Raw genomic sequence first — 22,184 nt, 5'->3', positions numbered from 1 at the left:
GGTCCCAGTGAATTAAGTGAATCTCAGCAAAGTAATGAGAAAGTGAAATCCCGGGGCAGTACACATGCAAGCAGAGCCTGTCATGGATGCAGACGGGAAGCAGGGGAGCGATTCAGGATCGAGAGGCCAGCTATCAGAGGGAACGCGGAACTCGAGAGGGAATGCTCTCCTTCACGCCATGTTCTTCTTCCCCAACTCTCAACAATCAAAGCTACCAGTTAGAAGCAAAAAAGCAAAAAAAAAAAAAAAAGTTGCCAAGCTTTATTTAGGCAGTAATGGTTACAGATAATGTATCTAACCCTCCATCCCACCCCACCCCATGCAGCCACCCAAGCAGGCCCAGTCTCATTTCTTGTCCTCCTCCTTCTTTTCCTTCTTGCCATCCTTGGTGGCCTGGGAGGCCAGGGAGCCCATGGCATTCCGAATGGCCTCATTGTTGGGATCCACGCCAGGAAGATTCTCCAGGACACTCTGAAGGAACTCAGGGTCCTGCATCACATCATAGTCGTCCTCTTCCTGGAATGGGGTAGTGTCAGCTTGGGGTGAGGGCAGCCAGGCAGGGATCCAGCAAGGGTGAGGAGGAGGCAGAGCATGCTGCCACCTGAGCCCGTTTCTGCACCTCACCTGTTCAGGGGTGGGGGCAACTCTGGCCGGGCGCAGGAAGGACAATTCAGGAAAATACCCAGGGCCTCTACATGGTACGAATGCAAACACTTATTGCCGACCAGTAGAGAAGAAAACTGGGAACTCTGCTTCCTGAGCTCAGAGGGTAAAAAGAAGCACCACCACATTTAGTTCCTGCTATCACTCTCCTGGAAAGAAGTTCTAAAGAACTGTCCAGACTGTTGCTACCACACAGGAAGGGAAACTATGGAATACTAGGACACTGCTCCAAATCCGACCATCAGCATTCCATTGCCTTAACAGGGTTTACCTACACAGAAGGTACATCTATGTGTTTCTTTCCCTCTGCTCCTTAAAGAGCTCATTTATGAAACCCTGAGAAGATTGGTACCAGGCCTAGTGGCTAACGACCTAAACACAAGAGGATTTTAAGCCTAACAGGGGTCAGCAGTCATCCCTAGCCCTCACCTTGGCAGGCTCAGATGTGTCCATGGCGGAACTGGCATCAATGTCAGATGCTTCTGCCTGGCCAAACTCTGAGGAAAAGAAGTGGGTCTGTTCAGTTCCACTTCCCCACGCCCACCTCTCTGCCTGAGATCCAGCACCCAGGCCCTGGCTCACCTGCACCCTGCAGGGACATCTGCATGGCGTATGCAATCTGCTCCTCCTCGGTCATACTGCTCAAGTCGGGGAGCCCAGTGCGGCCAAACTCCTGCTGGTTGATGGTCATCTTCAGCAGGGCATCGTCTGAGTCTGCGAAAAGGAAGAGGTGGCAGGGTAGAGCTGATGGGATGTCCCACACAGGCCCACCCACGAACTGGTTCCTCAGCTGCCAGACCCCCCCGTGCCCACTCCAGTCAGTACCGCTTCCACCGAGCATCCTGTGGCCCCAGAACTGCAGACTCCACCTCTTGTACCTTCAGTCCCAGGGGTGACGATCCCAGCCTCAGCAGCAGAGGCTGCAGCCGCCCGCCGCGCCTCCTCCTCCTGCCGCTGCCGCTGCTCTTCCATAGAAACACGAAGGGCCTGGCGAAGGGCAGGGTAAGGTCAGACTTTCTCCTACCCTCACCGCTGCTGGGCAATGGGGAAGTAGGCTGAGGGGTGGAAAAGGGATATCGAAAGGGGCAACTTATGATTTACGTATATGGGGGTGCAAACGAGAGAATCTGACATTGGCACCCCTGGAGATCACAATTTTGGGGAAGAGGGTCCAAAAGGGGGTCTAGGAAAATGAGCGAGGGATTTGGGACTGTCTAGCCCAAGGGAAGCTATGTGATGTGTGGGCACCAGTAGAGGAGGACAAAGACAGACCCTTGGGCTCTACCTGAGGTCAACGTTTGCTCACCAAGGCCAGCTCTGGATCGGCACTGGGATCCACTCCAAATTCAAAGTCACTGGCACCAAGACCCAGTATGGCACCACCCTCACCAGCCAGAATCGGAGAACTAATGAGGGCGTCAGCCAAACTGGGCCCAGGAGGTACTGTCACCAGATGAGAACCAGTTCCATCTTTTCCATTCAGTGTGTTTACAAAGGCTGTCAGCTTTTCTGTGTTCACCTCCTGGGGGAAGAAGAACACAGGAGGCTCTCCTTCCTGCCTTGCTCCCCATTTGTTGCCATTTCAGTTCTTGTCTGCAGCTACACTCTCAAAGTGCAGGCACTCCTCTGGGTAAGGACTGTTTTCTGCTTTTAACCAAATCAAGTCAATGCCCTCAACCAATCCTTACTCACCTCTTCCCCAAAATTGATAATGTCAACATTAACTTTCTCCTTCTTGAGGCGTTTAGCCAGTTTCACCAGCTGGGAAGAAGGGGAGAGAAATGAGGAAATCTGTTCTACACTATTAAGGGAAATGACACATCTCACAAAAGCATACGGAAACTGGCTGACCTCCCCAAGGTCCCCAACAGAAACACTGAGTGCTGCATATCCACCCCTCTCCAAGCTGGTGAACCCAGGGCCTCTGTCAGGCTCTCCTAAGACCTGAAACACCCCACTCCCAACCCATGTTGCCCCAAGTCCCCAGCTGCCACCTGGACTCACCTCCTTCTCACTGTCCTCCACAGGGCTTCCCACGAAGGCAATGACGCGCATCTTGTGATTCTTGCCTTGTCGGTGCTTCAGAGCCAGCTAATAAAGGGGAGGAAGTTTTCAGGGTCAGCCAGAGGAATCACCCAGCTCTTTCCTCTATCACTGTTTTTTTTTTTTCTTATGGTTTCTATGTACCTCAAGTCTACTGTCGTACTCACACAAGGTCTAAACCCCCTCCTCCAGCCTTCCCTTCTTGCTGCATCTGCCTGTGGATAAGGAAGGGGGGTTCATTCTCAAGTCCATTTTTCCCCTCACAATCCTCACCAATCCCAGGAACCCATCCCACCACATCCTTTCTGCTCCTTTCTCTGGGTCATCTCTCCTCTGCTCTGGTTCTATCTCAAGATTCTAGGGAAGAAATGCATAACATTGGAGGCAGAACCTCAGAGTGAGAGGGAGCAATCAGAGGGTCCCAGGACTCACATGGGCCACACGGATGCCAGTGCAGAAGGTGATCTTGCCCTTGGGTTGGACAGTGTGGAGCTTGGACAGGATGCGGCCAGTGTCAGGGGTGAGGGTGGTCAGCACTTCACAGTCACTGGAACATGGAGTTCAGGTCAGGAGAAGTGCCTCCAAACCGTGTTTGAATCATCTTTTCTTTAGAGACCTGGATAATAACTGTAATCTCTAATTTTCTTAATCAAACATTTAGTGTTTGGAGAGTAGACCTTAAAAGTTTGCATCACAAGGAAAAAAACACTTGTAACTATGTGAGACATGAATGTTAAGTAAACTGACTGTGGTGATCATTTCACAATATATACATACATCATTATGATGTACACCTTAAAACTCACACAAAGGTGTATGTCAATTATGTCTCAGTAAAACTGAAAATAACACCTAGAGTTTGGTATACAAAGCAGGAAATATGTGGCTGACTTTTTGAGAAACTTGTCCTCTTCCTCCAGATTCCCCTTAGCATCCCCCTCTCATTTGTTCGTGCTCCCAGGACCGAGTATCCTCCACAAGAGCTGGATGCTGCTTTAGAACTCCCCAACCTTCTCCATTTCTAGACCCATTTTCCAGCTAACAACATGTATACTGGAATGGGAGGTTACTCATTTGATCAGACCCTAAAACAAATCATTTCCGGGGTAACAGGAAGTGTGATACAGGCCCTGGGGCTCTAATCCAAAATTACTTTTCACTGACTTTAAAATACACTGTGAAATTTTACCTGACAGAGCTTCAAACTGCATTAAATTCGGGTAAATATTAAAAACAAGTTGCTATTTATATTTATACTGAATAGTGAACAAGGTAGTCTAGGAAGATGATAGGCAAAAGCAGCCTTGTGGAATCTACAAATGGAAAGCAGCCTGGATAAGGCAGGCCACATGTCGGAAACCCCCGACCCACCTACCAAGCCCCCACCCACCCTGTCCATATACTTGGCCAGTGTGATGAGGCCCACGTTGTTCTCAGGGTTACTGCGGGTCTTGGAGTGACATACAATGTTGACGGCATCCTGTTGGGCCTGCAGCCGGGTAGGTAAGAAGTCCCCATTCCGCATATACTCACTGTTGTCCACACTGTAGATTAGGAGTGAGGAGGAAAGAGAAGACATAGTGTAGGATCTCTCTGAGACATTCTCTCCAATCCCAGGGACTCCCATCCCCCTTCAAGCCCTCTCCTGTGAGGGCCATTGTCATGTAGGGCAACAGCTCTCAGTCTTCATGAAATAAAATCTCCTGCAACTTAAAAAACAAACAAAAACAGGTTGCCAAGCCTTACCCTGGACTTACTGATTCAAAATGACAAAAGGAGTAAAAAAGTTTTAAGCCTCCACTCCACAAGGGATTCTGGTAATAAGCACAGAAGGTTGTGCTTCACTGATGTACCACAATCACCTTCTTATAAACTGAATGTAACTGTGACTAAGCACTGTCACGGATGAATATTCTAAGTCTGCAATTAAAATAGGAGTACTCCAAAGGCAGGGAATATTTATAAAGTAACACACACTTGGCAGCACTATGTGCAGGAAAGCACAATACCACCATCTGGTTAAATGTATAACAGCTTTGGCTGCTGGACTCGACTGCAAAAATGAGGTTTCATGGATTTGAGATCTCATGTCTTTTATCCCTGCAATTTCTCACAGTCTACAAGAACCCAGGTAATATGAAATACAAGCTCCAGCTTCCCAGAAACCAAAAGAAGGCAGCTAAGTGAACAGGTTATGAAGCCCCAGAACAGGATCAGTTCTTGATGACCAGAGATCACTTAGAACTCTCACAGCCAATGAGATGGAAGGAAGCAGTGCCCTATCGGAGACATCTATTAGTCAACAATATGGGCTTCGGGACAAATTTTTCTTTACTATGCTTTGCCTGGCAGTAAATACAAACCAAAAATAATGAGAGAAGTAATTAAGAAGCTACTGAAAGATAAGTAGATAAGGGAGTAAAGGGCAGTGTTCAGGCTCTGGTTCAAATTTCCACTCTGCTAATTATTAATTCTATGATCCTGAAGAAGTTGCTTCATTTCTCTAATGGCCAGTTACCTCATCCATAAAGTGGGTTTTATTGTATTTACTCCTACAGGGATTGCTATGAGGATGAAATGCATGGAAGTATACTTAGCACAGGGCACAACAGTAAGTATGAAATACAAACTAGTTGAGTTAACTTTCTTACAATCTATGTAAATTAAAGGAGGTCAAGGGCTGACTCTGCTGACCTTGCATTATATTCTTTTTCCCCTAATACACTGTTTCCATTTATTCACCCAGCAGGGAAGTAACTGCTTCTCCATTTTGAAATACAGTGGTTGAGTTCAAATACAGGAACAAGGGAGGCTCTGAGGATTGTCCAGATGGAATGGCTACTAAGTACAAGGGTTGTGGGCAAGAGCGGCAGATGGATGAAGGCTGGAAGAAAGATGTCAGAGTAAGAAAGGGGACTTGAGAGGCAGGGAGAAGGGACAGGGGCAAACACGGCAGTAGTTCTAACACTCTTGTGCATCAGAACCACAGAGAGGGTGCTGGTAGTGGCGGTGGTGGTAAAAACACAGACGCCTTAACATGTATGCAGCCCTAAAAAACACAATGTTTAGTTTTCCCAGTTTTGAATTCTACGAATGGACTTTTTTCTTGTGAATTTGTTTCCTTGATGGTATGTAATTTTCCTCCAACAAAAATGAAAATCAAAATAAAGTCTTATAATATTACACAGCTATTCCATAAAGTCTTCATCTAATCAAAGAATGCAGATGCCTCAACTTCCTAGCTGAGATTCCGCCTCAGCAGATCAAAAACAGAATCAAATACATGGAATTTTTAAAAAACTGCTCCATAAAATTCTGATGCACAGCAAAGCATGAGGCCCTAAAGAAAAAAGGAGTGACTCTCATTACTATTCTGTGCCTAGGCTATTAAAATAGGCCAACGATACCCCCATACCAGATGGCTTCACTGCTGAATTACATATTTTAGATAAGACCTAATACCCATCCTCCTTAAGGTTTTCCAAAAAGTAGAAGAGGAAGGAATACTTCCAAACTTATTCTATGAAGCCAACATCACTCTAATATCAAAACCAAGCAAAGACACCACAAAAAAAAGAGACCAACATCTCTGATGAACATACATGCAAAAATACTCAACAAAATATTTAGCAAAACCAAATTCAAAAATACATAAAAAAGATCATTCATCCCTAAAGAATCCACTCCAAACTTACTAGATGTAATATATGAATTCAGCAAAGCTGCAGGATACAATACACAGAAATCTTGCATTCCTATACACTAACGATGAACTAGCAAAAATTAGAAATCAGGAGAATAATTCCATTCACAATTGCATCAAAAAGAATAAAACACCTAGGAATAAACCTAACAAAGGAAGTAAAAGACCTATATTCTGAAAACTACAAGACACTCATGAGAGAAATTAAAGAAGACAGCAATAAATGGAAACACATCCCATGCTCATGGATAGGAAGAATTAATATTGTCAAAATGGCCATCCTGCCAAAAGCAATCTACAGATTCAATGCAATCCCTATCAAAATACGAACAGCACTCTTCAACAATCTAGAGCAAATAGTTCTAAAATTCATATGGAACCACAAAAGACCCCGAATAGCCAAAGCAATCCTGAGAAGCAAGAATAAAGCAGGGGGGATGTTGCCTCCCAACTTCAAGCTCTACTACAAAGCCACAGTACTCAAGACAATTTGGTACTGGCACAAGAACAGAGCCACAGACCAGTGGAACAGAACAGAGACTCCAGATATTAACCCAAGCATATATGGTCAGTTAATATACGATAAAGGAGCCATGGATATACAATGGGGAAATGACAGCCCCTTCAACAGCTGGTGTTGGCAAAACTGGACAGCTACATGTAAGACAATGAAACTGGACAAGTCTAACCCCATACACAAAAGTAAACTCAAAATGGATCAAAGACCTGAACGTAAGTCCTGAAACCATAAAACTCTTAGAAAAAAACATAGGCAAAAATCTCTTGGACATGAACACAAGCAACTTCTTCATGAACATATCTCCCCTGGCAAGGGAAAGAAAAGTGAACAAGTGGGACTATGTTAAACTAAAAAGCTATTGTACAGCAAAAGACACCATCAGTAGAACAAAAAGGCATCCTACAGTATGGGAGAATATATTCATAAATGACAGATACGATAAGGGGTTGACTTCCAAAATATATAAAGAACTTACGTACCTCAACAAACAAAAAGCAAATAATCCAATTAAAAATGGGCAGAAGGAGGGGGAGCCAAGATGGTGGCATGAGTAGTTCAGTGGAAATCTCCTCCCAAAAACATACATATTTTTGAAAATACAACAAATACAACTATTCCTAAAAGAGACACCAGTGGATACAGTACAAGAGCCAGACTACATCTACATCTGCGAGAACTCAGCATCACACGAAGGGGTAAGATACAACCCGCAGCCCAGAGGGACCTGAACGCCCCCCAACCCCAGACCCCGATGGGAAGAAAGGAGTTGGAGCGGGGAGGGAGTGAAAGCCAAGGACTGCTAAACAACCAGTTCTAGAAATCCGTACCTGGAGCGCAGACACAAGGTTCACGGGGTGCTGGATATTAGAGAAACGGAAAAGCAAAACCTGTGAGCAGGTCCCCGCAACCGGCACCCTGAGACAAAAGAAAAGCAAGTGCTTTTTGCAAGTCTTAAAGGGACAGGGACCCACAGCTGGACGAAGTGTCCTGGCACACCCAGCCCAGCAATTGGGAATCCCAGGAAACTCTAGGCGACATAACCCCCAGGGTGGCAGCGCAGCTCTGAAGCCCCTCACGGTGATAAGCAGCCTGCAAGTCATTCCTCCAACTAGCGTGGACCCCTACACACCAGCCCAGTAGTGGGAGAGTGGCAGCGTGCAACAGGGGCAGAGGTGCCAGAGTGGCCCGGGAGTGGCCCGCGCAAGCCTGCTGCAGCCGAACAGCCTAGGGCCGGCATGCGTGAGCTGCCAGTGGTGGCGACCGACTGCCTCACGCGAACCTGTGGCAGGTGCGCCCTAGTGGCCCAGGACGAATACGCGTGAGCCGGCAGCAGCAGCAACAAAGCGGCCCGCGCAAACCCACGGCGGCGGTGCCAGACGGGACAGGGAGCCCGTGCGCACCAGCGGCAGTGGCACCAGAGGGGCCCAGGAGCAGCCCATGCAAGCCCGCAGTGGCAGCAACTGAGTGGCCCGGGAGCAGCCTGCACGCACTGGCAGGGGCGCCAGAGGGGCCCAGGAGAGGTCCGTACTAGCCTGCGGCGGCGGCAACCAAGCAGCCCGCGCGCGCCACTGGCAGCAGCACCAGAGGGGCCTGGGAGCAGCCCACGGGAGCCAGTGGTGGCGGTGGAGGAGAAGCTCAGGAGCAGCCGCACCACCAGCAGCCACCCAGAACTAAGCCCGGCGCACAGCCACCCGGGCGAGACCCAAAGGCCATTGCTAGCACACAGCTGCCTGGCAGGGGCACTGCTTTTGCAGGAGAGCGCACCCGGCGTGCCTGCCACTCCCAGCAGGGCTTTGCGCTACTCTGACAGAGACCCTGCCAACAGCAGCTTAGAGGATTAACCCGGAGGTTGCTCCAGGAATGCAGGTAACTGACACAGGCAGCAGAGAAGGGAAAGGCGACCAGCAAGAAGGAAAGCACTTTCTTCTACCAGCTGAAACATGCGCTACCTGCCTACAGCTACCTCTATCGCCATGAAAAGGCAGAAGAATTTAGTCCAGTCCAAAATAGTCCAGACAACCCCTGGCCTCTAGAGGAGGGCCTGGGGACATGGACCTAACCAATCTGCCCGAAAAAGAATTCAAAATAAAGGTCATAGCCATGCGGATGAATCTGCAGAGAAATATGCAAGGGCTAAAGGAGCATGTAGAGAGGGAGAATACAGATATAAAACAATCTCTGGAAGAACTCAAAGCAGACTGGACGAGGTGCAAGAGGCCGTTAATGGAATAGAAATCAGAGAAAAGGAATGCAGAGAAGCTGAAGCAGAGAGAGATAAAAGGATTTCCAGGAATTAAAGAATATTAAGAGAACTGTGTGACCAATTCAAACAGAACAATATTCGCATTATAGGAGTATCAGAAGAAGAGAGAGAAAAAGGGATAGAAAGTGTCTTTGAAGAAATAATTCCTGAAAACTTCCCCAAACTGGGGGAGGAAATAGTCGCTCAGACCACAGAAGCACACAGAACTCCCAACATAAGGGACCCACAGAGGACAACACCAAGACACATAATAATTAAAATGGCAAAGATCAAGGACAAAGACAGAGTACTAAAGGCAGCCAGAGAGAGAGAAAAGGTCACCTACAAAGGAAAACCCATCAGGCTATAATCAGACTTCTCAACAGAAACCTTACAGGCCAGAAGAGAATGGCATGAGACATTTAATGCAATGAAGCAGAAGTGCCTTGAACCAAGAAAATTGTATGCAGCATGATTATCATTTAAATATGGAGGGATTAAACAATTCCCAGACAAGCAAAAGTTGAGGGAATTTGCCTCCCACAAACCACCACTACAGGGTATTCTAGACGGAATGCTCTAGATGGGAGCACTCCTACGGCTAAATAGATGTCACCAGAGAAAATAAAACCACAGCAAAGAAAGCAGACCAACCAAATACTAACTAAAGGCAAAAAATAAAATCAACTACCCACAAAGGCAGTCAAAGGAAACACAAAAGAGCACAGAACAAAGCACCCAACATAAGAAGAATGGAGGAGGAAGAATAAGAAGGGAGAGAAATAAAGAATCACCAGACAGTGTTTATAATAGCTCAATAAGTGAGTTAAGTTAGACAGTAAGATAGTAAAGAAGCTAATCTTGAACCTTTGGTAATGACGAACCTAAAGCTGCCAATGGCAAAAAGTACATAACTTTTAATAATCACCCAAAATGTAAATGGACTGAATGCACCAATGAAAAGACACAGAGTAATAGAATGGATAAAAAAGCAAGAACCATCTATACGCTGCTTATAAGAGACTCACCTCAAACCCAAAACTTGCACAGATTAAAAGTCAAGGGATGGAAAAAGATATTTCATGCAAACAACAGGAAGAAAAAAGCAGTTGTTGCAGTACTAGTATCAAACAAAATAGAATTCAAAACAAAGAAAGTAACAAGAGATAAAGAAGGACATTACATAATGATAAAGGGCTCAGTCCAATGAGAGGATATAACCATTATAAATATATATGCACCCAATACAGGAGCACCAGCATATGTGAAACAAATACTAATAGAATTAAAGGAGGAAATAGAATGCAATGCATTCATTTTGGGAGACTTCAACACACCACTCACTCAAATGGTTAGATTCACCAGACAGAAAATAAGTAAGGACACAGAAGCACTGAACAACACAATAGAACAGATGGACCTAATAGACATCTACAGAACTCTACATCCAAAAGCAACAGGATACACATTCTCAAGTGCACATGGAACATTCTCCAGAATAGACCACATACTAGGCCACAAAAAGAGCCTCAGTAAATTCCAAAAGATCGAAATCCTACCAACCAACTTTTCAGACCGCAAAGGTATAAAACTAGAAATAAATTGTACAAAGAAAGCAAAAAGGCTCACAAAAACGTGGAGGTTTAACAACATGCTCCTAAATAATCAATGGATCAATGACCAAATTAAAATGGAGATCCAGCAATATATGGAAACAAATGACAACAACAACACAAAGCCCCAACTTCTGTGGGATGCAGCAAAAGCAGTCTTCAGAGGAAAGTATATAGCAATTCAGGCATATTTAAAGAAGGAAGAACAATCCCAAATGAATAGTCTAACGTCACAACTATCGAAACTGGAAAAAGAAGAACAAATGAGAACTAAAGTCAACTGAAGGAGGGACACAGTAAAGATCACAGAAGAAATAAATAAAATTGAGAAGAATAAAACAATAGAAAAAAATCAATGAAACCAAGAGCTGGTTCTCTGAGAAAATAAACAAAATAGATGAGTCTCTAGCCAGACTTATTAAGAGAAAAAGAGAAACAACGCACATCAACAGAATCAGAAACGAGAAAGGAAAAATCACGACAGACAACACAGAAATACAAAGAATTATTAGACAATACTATGAAAACCTATAGGCTAACAAGCTGGGAAACCTAGGAGAAACGGACAACTTCCTACGAAAATACAATCTTCCAAGACTGACCAAGGAAGAAACAGAAAATCTAAACAAACTAATCACCAGCAACAAAATTGAAGTGGTAATCAAAAAACTACCCAAGAACACAACCCCGGGGCGAGATGGATTTACCTCAGAATTTTATCCGATAAGACTTAATACCCATTCTCCTTAAAGTTTTCAAAAAAATAGAAGAGGAGGGAATACTCCCAAACTCATTCTATGAAGCCAACATCACCCTAATACCAAAACCAGGCAAAGACCCCACCAAAAAAGAAAACTACAGACCAATATCCCTGATGAACGTAAATGCAAAAATACTTAACAAAATATTAGAAAAACGAATTCAAAAATACATCAAAAGGATCATACACCATGATCAAGTGGGATTCATTCCAGGGATGCAAGGATGGTACAACATTCGAAAGTCCATCAACATCATCTACCACATCAACAAAAAAAGGAGGACAAAAACCACATGATCATCTCCATAGATGCTGAAAAAGCATTCGACAAAATTAAACATCCATTCATGATAAAAACTCTCAACAAAATGGGTATAGAGGGCAAGTACCTCAACATAATAAAGGCCATATATGATAAACCCACAGCCAACATCATACTGAACAGCAAGAAGCTGAAAGCTTTTCCTCTGAGACTGGGAACAAGACAGGGATGCCCACTCTCCCCACCATTATTCAACATAGTACTGGAGGTCCTAGCAACAGCAATTAGACAAAACAAAGAAATACAAGGAATCCAGATTGGTAAAGAAGTTAAACTGTCACTATTTGCAGATGACATGATATTGTACATAAAAAACCCTAAAGACTCCACTCCAAAACTACTGGAACTAATATCGGAATTCAGCAAAGTTGCAGGATACAAAATTAACACACAGAAATCAGTGGCTTTCCTATACACTAACAATAAACTAACAGAAAGAGAAATCAGGAAAACAATTCCATTCACAATAGCATCAAAAAGAATAAAATACCCAGGAATAAACCTAACCAAGGAAGTGAAAGACCTATACCCTGAAAACTATAAGACAGTCTTAAGAGAAATTAAAGACGACACTAACAAATGGAAACTCATTCCATGCTCCTGGCTAAGAAGAATTAATATTGCCAAAATGGCCATCCTGCCCAAAGTAATATACACATTCGATGCAATCCCTATCAAAATACCAACAGCATTCTTCAATGAACTGGAACAAATAGTTCAAAAATTCATATGGAAACACCAAAGACCCCGAATAGCCAAAGCAATCCTGAGAAGGAAGAATAAAGTGGGGGGGGATCTCGCTCCCCAACTTCAAACTCTACTACAAAGCCATAGTAATCAAGACAATTTGGTACTGGCACAAGAACAGAGCCACAGACCAGTGGAACAGAATAGAGACTCCAAATATTAACCCAAACATATATGGTCAATTAATATATGATAAACGAGCCATGGACATGCAATGGGCAAATGACAGTCTCTTCAACAGATGGTGCTGGCAAAACTGGACAGCTACATGTAAGAGAATGAAACTGGATCATTGCCTAACCCCATACACAAAAGTAAATTCAAAATGGATCAAAGACCTGAAAATAAGTCATGAAACCATAAAACTCTTAGGAGAAAACATAGGCAAAAATCTCTTAGACATAAACAAGACTGACTTCTTCATGAACATATCTCCCCAGGCAAGGGAAACAACAGCAAAAATGAACAAGTGGGATTATATCAAGCTGAAAAGCTTCTGTACAGCAAAGGACACCATCAGTAAAACAAAAAGGTACCCTACAGTATGGGAGAATATATTCATAAATGAAAGATTCGATAAAGGGTTGACATCCAAAATATATAAAGAGCTCATGCACCTCAACAAACAAAAAGCAAATAATCCAATTAGAAAATGGGCAGAGGAGCTGAATAGATAGTTCTCTAAAGAAGAAATTCAGATGGCCAACAGACACATGAAAAGATGCTCCACATCACTAATCAACAGAGAAATACAAATTAAAACCCAATGAGATATCACCTCACACCAGTAAGGCTCGCCACCATCCAAAAGACAAACAACAACAAATGTTGGCAAGGTTGTGGAGAAAGGGGAATACTCCTACACTGCTGGTGGGAATGCAAATTAGTTCAACCATTGTGGAAAACAGTATGGAGGTTCCTCAAAAAGCTCAAAATAGAAATACCATTTGACCCAGGAATTCCACTTCTAGGAATTTAACCTAAGAATGCAGCAGCCCAGTTTGAAAAAGACAGATGCACCCCTATGTTTATCGCCAGCACTACTTACAATAGCCAAGAAATGGAAGCAACCTAAGTGTCTATCAATAGATGAATGGATAAAGAAGATGTGGTACATAAACACAATGGAATCTTATTCAGCCATAAGAAGAAAACAAATCCTACCGTTTGCAACCACATGGATGGAGCTAGAGGGTATGACGCTCAGTGAAATAAGCCAGGCGGAGAAAGACAAGTACCAAATGATTTCACTCATATGTGGAGTATAAGCACAAAGGAAAACTGAAGGAACAAAACAGCAGCAGAATCACAGAACCCAAGAATGGAGTAACAGTTACCAAAGGGAAAGGGACTGGGAATGACGGGTGAGAAGGGAGGGATAAGGGCAGGGAAAAAGAAGGGGGCATTACGATTAGCATGTATAATGTGGTGGGTGGGGGGCATGGAGAGGGCTGTACAACACAGAGAAGTAGTGATTCTACAGCATCTTACTACGCTGATGGACAGTGACTGTAATGGGGTTTCTGGGGGGGACTTGGTGAAGGGGGGAGCCTTCATGTAATTGTAGACTAATGATACCAAAAAAAAAAAAAAGGGCAGATGATCTGAACAGGCACTTCTCCAAAGAAGAAATTCAGATGGCCAACAGGCACATGAAAAGATGCTCCACAACACTAATCAACAGAGAAATGCAAATTAAATCCCAATGAGATATCACCTCACACCAGTAAGGAGTGCCACCATCCAAAAGACAAACAACAACAAATGTTGGCGAGGATGAATAGAAAGGGGAACCCTCCTACACTGCTGGCGGGAATGTAAATTCGTTCAACCATTATGGAAAGCAGTATGGAAGTTCCTCAAAAAACTTAAAACAGCAATACCATTTGACCAAGAAATTCCACTCCTAGGAATTTGCCCTAAGAATGCAGAAGCCCAGTTTCAAAAAGACATATGCACCCCTATGTTTATCACAGCACTATTTACAATTGCCAAGAAATGGAAGCAACATAAGTGTCCATCAGTAGATGAATGGATAAAGAAGATACGGTACATATACCCTATGGAATATTATTCAGTGATAAGACAAAAACAAATCCTACCATTCTCAACAATATGGATGGAGCTAGAGGGTATTATGCTCAGTGAAATAAGCCAGGCGGAGAAAGACAAATACCAAAAAATTTCCCTCATTTGTCGGGTATAACAACGAAGCAAAACTGAAGGAACAAAACAGCAGCAGACTCACAGACTCCAAGAAGGGACTAGTGGTTACAAAGTGAGGGTTGGGGAGGGCGGGTGTTGAGGGAGGGAGAAGGGGACTGAGGGGTACTATGTTTAGTACACATGGTGTGAGGTGTTATGGGGAAGACAGTGTAGCCCAGTGAAGGCAAATAGTCACTCTGTGGCATCTTACTACACTGATGGGCAGTGACTGCAATGGAGTACGGGGGAGGACTTGATAATATGGGTGAATGTAGTAACCACATTGTTTTTCATGTGGAACCTTCATAAGAGTGTATATCAACAGTATCTTAAAAAAGAAATCCTCCATCATGATCAACTGGTAGGATTTACACCAAGGATGCAAAGATGGTACAACATTCGAAAATCCATCAACATCATACACCACATCAACAAAAAGGAGAAAAATCATGATCATCTCCATAGATGCTGAAAAAGCATTCGACAAAATTCAACATCCATTCATGATAAAAACTCTCAACAAAATGGGTATAGAGGGCAAGTACCTCAACATAACAAAGGCCATATATGACAAACCCACAGTCAACATCATACGTAACAGTGAGAAGCTGAAAGCTTTTCCTCTATGATAGGGAACAAGACACAGATGCCCACTCTCCCCACTTTTATTCAAGACAGTACTGGAGGTCCTAACCATGGCAATCAGACAATACAAAGAAATCAAAGGCATCCAGATTGGTAAGGAAGAAGTTAAACTGCCACTATTTGCAGATGATATGATGTTTTACATAAAAAACTCTAAAGAATCCACTCCAAAACTACTAGATCTAATATCTGAATTCAGCAGCGTTGCAGGATACAAAGTTAATACAGAGAAATCTGTTGCACTCATCTACACTAATAATGAACTAACAGAAAGAGAAATAAGAAAAACAATTCCATTCACAAATTGCATCAAAAAGAATACCTAGGAACAAACCGACAAAGGAAGTAAAAGACCTATACACTGAAAATTACAAGACAGTTATGAGAGAAACTAAAGATACCAATAAATGGAAATACATCCTGTGCTCATGGATAGGAAGAATTAATATTGTCAAAATGGCTATCCTGCCTAAAGCAATCTACAGATTCAATGCAATCCCTATCAAAATACCAACAGCACTCTTCAACAAACTAGAGCAAATAGTTCTAAAATGTATATGGAACCAAAAAAGACCCCAAATAGCCAAAGCAATTCTGAGAAGGAAGAATAAAGTGGGGGGAATTACGCTCCCCAACTTCAAGCTCTTCTACAAAGCCACAGTAATCAAGACAATTTGGTAGTGGTGCAAGAACAGACCCATAGACCAATGGAACAGACTACCGAGCCCTGATATAAACCCAACCATATATGGTTAATTAATATATGATAAAGGAGCCATGGACATACAATGGGGAAATGACAGCCTCTTCAACAAATGGTGTTGGCAAAACTGGACAGCTACATTCAAGAGAATGAAACTGGATTATTGTCTATACCCATACACAAAGTAAACTCAAAATGGATCAAAGACCTGAATCTAAGTCATGAAACCATAAAACTCTTGGAAGATAAATACCCAAAAAGCAAATAAGCCTATTAGAAAATGGGTGGAGGAGATGAACAGATAAGTCTGCAAAGAAGAAATTCAGATGGCCAACAGGCACGTGAAAAGATGCTCCACATCGCTAATTATCAGGGAAATGCAAATTAAAACCACAATGAGATATCACCTCACGCCAGTTAGGATGGCCAACATAGAAAAGAATAGGAACAACAAATGCTGGCGAGGATGTGGAGAAAGGGGAACCCTCCTACACTGCTGATGGGAATGTAATTAGTTCAACCATTGTGGAAAGCAATATGGCAGTTCCTTAAAGAACTGAAAATAGAAATACCATTTGACCCTGGAATTCCACTCCTAGGAATTTACCCAAAGAAAACAAGATCCCAGATTCACAAAGACATATGCAATGCTATGTTTATCGCTGCACTATTTACAATAGCCAAGAAATGGAAGAAACCTAAGCGTCCATCAGCAGATGAATGGATAAAGAAGAGGTGGTACATATACACAATGGAATATTATTCAGTCATAAGAAATCAAATCCTACCATTTGCAACAACATGGATGGAGCTAGACTATTATGCTCAGTGAAATAAGCCAGGTGGAGAAAGACAAGTATCAAAATACTGAAGGAACAAAACAGCAGCAGACTCACAGACTCCAAGAAGGTACTAGGGGTTAACAAAGGGAAGAGGTTGGGGAGGGCAGGTGGGGAGGTAGGGAGAAGGGGATTGAGGGGTATTATGATTAGCACACATAATGTAGGGGAGACATGGGGGAGGAAGTACAGCACAGAGAAGAGTAGTAATGATTCTATAGCATCTTACTATGCTGATGGACAATGACTGTAATGGGGTGAGTGGGGGGAACTTGATAATATGGGTGAATGTAGTAAACACAATGTTGCTCATGTGAAACCTTTATAAGACTGTACATCAATTATACCTTTAAAAAAAGAAATAAAAAATAAAATAAAATAGGCCACCAATATGTTTCTCTGGGCTGTATCTTTCCTCCTATATATAAAATCAGATCAATATTCTTAAATGCCATTTTGTATACAGCTCTGCCTTCATTACCCTCAGAACTTTTTCAATAGTTTTTTACTGAAGGGCACAGGGCAGAATTCAACCTCCTGAGCTTAACCATTTTTGGTCTTCTACATGATCCCATCTACCTTTCAATCAAGTCACACCGATCTGTTTTCTAATCCCTAAATATGTCTTGGGCATTTACACTTCAGCAGCTTTGTTTATGCCTTCCCCTTCCTCTAACGGCCTCTCCTTCTCAACATTTTTTTAAGTCCCCTCAAAGTCCCTCTTAAACTATTTTTTGAGGACTCAATATATATTTAGTGCTGCACAGCTTACAGAGAGCACCATCACAAACATTGTACCTACTGGTGCTATTATAAGGCAACTGCATGTTACTATTATTCCCATTTTATAAATAGTGATTTACTACATTCTCAAGAACATGCAGCTGGTTAAGTACCAAAACACACAGGCTTTTGAATACCAAATCCTGTTTTCTTTCTATCCTTATATGCTCTCTCCTAGAGGCAGCCAGATTTAGCAAATAAAAATACAGGCCTCCCAGCTACATTTGAATTTCAGATAAATAAGAAATAACTTTTTAGTATAAGTCACATGTCCCATGCAATATTTGGGACATACTTATAGCTATTTTTTATATTAAAAATTACTATGTATCTGAAATTCAAATTTAACTGGCCATCTTATACTTTATCTGGCAAAGTTATTCTCCCCCTAAAGAGAAAATTCTTAGAGGTGCCTGTTTCATCCAATTGGCAACTTGTGTGTTTGTGTACCATTTTGTGTTACATTCTATGCTCACTCTTAGAAGAAACTCTTGACACCTTGCAAAAATTTGTGTCCTTAACTTCTAATTCAACTCATAATGGATACTCAGGCCAAATCTGAGACTGATGGAGAGAGCTAGCTCGACAGGAAGAGTCTTTGTGTCAGATAGCCCTGGATTTAAATCTTGACTCCAACACTTAACTAGCTCTGTGATTTGGGTTAAGTCATTTAAAATTGCTGAGACTCGGTATCCTATCTGTAAAATGGAGGGATATTTACCTTGAAGTGTTCTGAGGTTTAAGTGAGGTAAATTAAATTACTGCCCAACACACAGAAAGCAATCTGTAAATAGCACTACTGAAGATGATACAGGGAAAGGTAATGGAGTTGGGAGACGAGTTAATGGGGATTTATAACCTAACCTCTCTTCGTAACGTCCACTGTTTTGGGAGGAGAGGAGGGCCGAAGACAAGCACGACGAGTCCAAGAAGCAGGACTCTGGCTAAAGACAAACCTGGGACTAGTCTACTTAAGGCCCGACGCTGGAATGGAGATCGGCTGGTCACCGGCTGTCCGCAGGTTCAGGGCGAATGGGGGGTACCCCAGCCTGTCCTCGCCCCCAGGCCCCGGGATGACTCAGGGAGTCGGCATGGCCCCTTCCTTCGCGCCCAAAGCCGCCCCTCGTCCATCGGCACGTCGCCCCCACCCCAGGCCCTCCCGGCCTCCGCGCAACACGCGCCCCCGACCAAGGCTCCTCCCCCCGCGGGGCCCCTAGCTGGCTCCTCACCAAACCATAGTGCTTTCCAACACCATCTTGCCTCCTTCCTCCCGACCGGTTCTCCTGGGCCGCCTAACAACGACTCTTCCAATTGGCCCAGCGCTGACCGCTAATCACAGACCTGGCTCGGCCGACTGGTTCTGCCTCCGTGCTCCGCCTTGTGTTCTGGGAGTTGTAGGCGCAGCCCAAATAAAGCGATGTTTGGCGGTGGAAGACCCAGATCAGACACAAAAAAAGAGGCCCCACCTTCTCTTTTCTTACAGTTAACGTTCTTCGGTGGAGTTCCCTGCTGGCGGGAACTAAGAGAAGCTGTGGAGGAAACTATGAAGTTCTGTGGTTGTGTCTCTTCGAGCACTGTCATTTTTAAAAAGTGGTGAAATTGATGCCGGGGTTCTTGTTCACGAAGTCGAAGAATGAGCTTCACAAACACTAGAGGTGGGAGAGCAAGGTACAGGCTTGTATTTAGAGATAACGTGAAAGGACAGAGCTCCTGGCTCACGCCAGGAGGGGACAAGAGAGTCCGGGGTGGTGCGTTTCTAGGCAGCTGAGGATTTTCGAGAACATTAAAAAAAGCTTAGGGGTGTGGACTTATTAAGTGGTCCCTGAATATTTAGAATTAACACAAGCAACTTCCTGCTCTGATGATTTCTCTCTGAGATACCAGCATCTTGGTCTGGCGGCAAATGAAACAAAGCCACCTGCTCAGCCCCCAAGGTGGGCTGAGGTATTGTTTGCTAAATAGTAAAGAATTTCTAACGTCTAACTTCTTGGGTATTAAAATGCAATCTTATCTTTAAGGTGGAATCCTTCTTGCCTTTTACTGTGTTGTTTATGCCTGGGCCTGCATGCTAAATTAGTTGCTCAGTTTGCAAAATCACTTCATCAGATATAAAGGAGGATAGACAGCATATAGGCCCGGGCCTTTTAGCATGTTAAAGTGAATCTTACACATGATTATAAATGATTACCATAATGAAAACATGTGCTACTCTTCTTTATCTGGGGTATATTAACTGATTTCACTGAAGAGTGACTCTAGAGCTGAATGTTTAACACAGAGTTTTAGTAGTGGGTTTCCTTGCATGTAGTTACATTGCTCTGACTGCAAATATCCTGCCATGCTTTTTCTGGAGGCCCTCAACCTACTCTGACTATACCCATGGTCCCTGTCTCAGAATGACCAATGAAGTTCCAGCTCTCTCCTGTACTACTTAGTTCATTCAACTTCCAAGCTCGTATTCCCCTGATGTGCATTTATTTATCTCATACTACTTAATTAACAATAGAAAAGTGTCTTAATCTTTGCAATCCCTGAACCCGCTAAGGGTCTGACACATGGAAGCAGCTCATAAAAGGTTTGATAAATCAATAATTTTAACTAATATCCTAAAGACTGTGAGACAAACTGGCAAACCATTACAGTTTGTTAATCAAGAAAAGCATTAAAAAATGCTTTGGGGATCACGGGAAGATGGCAGTGTGAGTAGTTCAGTGGAAATCTCCTCCCCAAAACATACATATTTATGAAAATACAAAAATACAACTATTCCTAAAGGAGACACCACTGGATGCACTACAACAGCCAGGATACATCTACATCTGCGAGAACTCAAAATCACACGAAGGGGGTAAGATACAAGCAGCCGCCAGGTGGGACCTGAACACCCCCCAACCCCAGAACCTGGAAGGAAGAAAGGAGTTGGAACGGGAAGGGAGTGAAAGCCCAGGACTAACTAAACAACCAGCTCTAGAAATCCACACCCAGAGCGCACAGGGTGCTGGATATTAGAGAAACAGAAAAGCAAAACCTGTGAGCAGGTCCCTGCAACCGGCGCCCCTGAGACAAAAGAAAAGCGAGTGCTTTCTGCAAGTCTTAAAGAGACAGGGACCCCACAGCTGGACGAAGTTGTCCTGGCACACTTAGCCAGTAGCTGGGAATCCCGGGGAACTTTGGGCGCCCTAAACCCTGGGGAGGCAGCACAGCTCTAAAGCCCCTCATGGCACTAAGCAGCCTGCCAGTCGTTCCTCCAACTGGCGCGGACCCCGACACACCGGCCCAGTAGTGGGAGAGTGGCAACACGTGTCAGGGGCAGCGGCGCTGGAAGGGACTGGGAGTGGACCGCGTCTACCAGCAGCGCCAGAGGGGACCAGGAGAGGCTCGTGCGAGCCTGCCACGGTGGTGACCGAACAGCCCGGGTGCGGCTCGCGCGTGCTGGCGTCAGTGGCACCAGAGGAGCCCGGGAGAGGTCCGTGCGGGAGAGGCCTGCACACACCTGCAGCAGTGCCAGAGGAAGCAGCCACACTATCAGCAGCCAACCAGAATCCCAGCCCAATGCACAGCCGTCCGGGCCAGACCCAAAGGCCACTGCTGGCACACAGCTGCCCAGCAGGGGCACCACTATTGTGGAGGACCGCACCTGGCGTGCCTGCCACTCCCCGCAGGGCTCCGTGCTGCTCTGATGGAGACCTCACACACAGCAGCTTAGGGCATTAACCCGGGGGCTGCTCCAGGAGTGCGGGTAACTGACACAGGAAGCGGAGCAGGGCAAGGCATCCAACAAGCAGGAAAGGACTTTCTTCTTCCAGCTGACACACCCGCAACCTGCCTACAGCCACCACTATCACCATGAAAAGGCAAAAAAATTTAGTCCAGTCCAAGATAGTTCAGACAACACCTGAGAGAGGATCTGCAGAGACAGACCTAACCAGTCTCCCTGAAAAAGAATTCAAAATAAAAATCATAAACATGCTGACAGAGCTGCAGAGAAATATACAAGAGCTAAGGGATGACATCCGGAGGGAGATTACGGAAGTGAAACAATCTCTGGAAGGGTTTATAAGCAGAATGGATAAGATGCAAGAGGTCAATGATGGAATAGAAGCCAGAGAACAGGAGTGCATAGTGGGGGACGCAGAGAGAGATAAAAGGATCTCCAAGAATTAAACAATATTAAGAGAACTGTGTGACCAATCCAAAAGGAACAATATCTGTATTATAGGGGTACCAGAAGAAGAGAGAGAAAAAGGGACAGAAAGTGTCTTTGAAGAAATAATTGCTGAGAACTTCCCCAAACTGGGGGAGGAAATAGTTGCTCAGACTACAGAAGCACACAGAACTCCCGAGAGAAGGGACCCAAAGAGGACAACACAAAGACACATAATAATTATAATGGCAA

At 44.1% G+C, this 22,184-nt stretch overlaps 1 protein-coding gene across 3 annotated transcripts; it reads right to left on the bottom strand.

Annotated features, from left to right (window-relative positions):
- Positions 1-246: 246 nt before the first annotated feature.
- Positions 247-19,159, bottom strand: PSMD4 (proteasome 26S subunit ubiquitin receptor, non-ATPase 4). 3 transcript variants are annotated; one of them, XM_036905159.2, is made up of 10 exons: positions 19,018-19,159; positions 4,110-4,250; positions 3,139-3,253; positions 2,668-2,754; positions 2,356-2,424; positions 1,970-2,185; positions 1,542-1,650; positions 1,246-1,377; positions 1,093-1,160; positions 247-516 (listed from the first exon to the last, which is right to left on the bottom strand). In XM_036905159.2, exons 1-10 carry the CDS (start codon positions 19,041-19,043, stop codon positions 346-348), a joined length of 1,134 nt encoding a protein of 377 aa, XP_036761054.1. In that variant the 5' UTR covers positions 19,044-19,159; the 3' UTR covers positions 247-345. The 3 variants fall into 3 exon arrangements, with proteins under 3 accessions (XP_036761054.1, XP_036761055.1, XP_057356713.1); XM_057500730.1 differs by lacking the exon at positions 247-516 and adding an exon at positions 532-691; XM_036905160.2 differs by lacking the exon at positions 2,356-2,424.
- Positions 19,160-22,184: the final 3,025 nt, after the last annotated feature.

The sequence above is a fragment of the Manis pentadactyla genome, chromosome 4 (genome assembly GCF_030020395.1).
Source record: "Manis pentadactyla isolate mManPen7 chromosome 4, mManPen7.hap1, whole genome shotgun sequence".
NCBI lineage: Eukaryota > Metazoa > Chordata > Mammalia > Pholidota > Manidae > Manis > Manis pentadactyla.
This window is presented reverse-complemented; position numbering and strand designations above follow the sequence as displayed.

What these genes read in the sequence shown, in the direction of transcription:
- PSMD4 (XM_036905159.2), bottom strand. Translation starts at nt 19,043, where the DNA reads ATGGTGTTGGAAAGCACTATGGTTTG. An exon ending in GGCCTCATCACACTGGCCAA is followed by an intron (nt 3,254 to 4,109) that starts GTATATGGACAG and finishes TCCATGTTCCAG; the next exon opens with TGACTGTGAAGTGCTGACCA. An exon ending in ACACATCTGAGCCTGCCAAG is followed by an intron (nt 517 to 1,092) that starts GTGAGGGCTAGG and finishes ACCCCATTCCAG; the next exon opens with GAAGAGGACGACTATGATGT.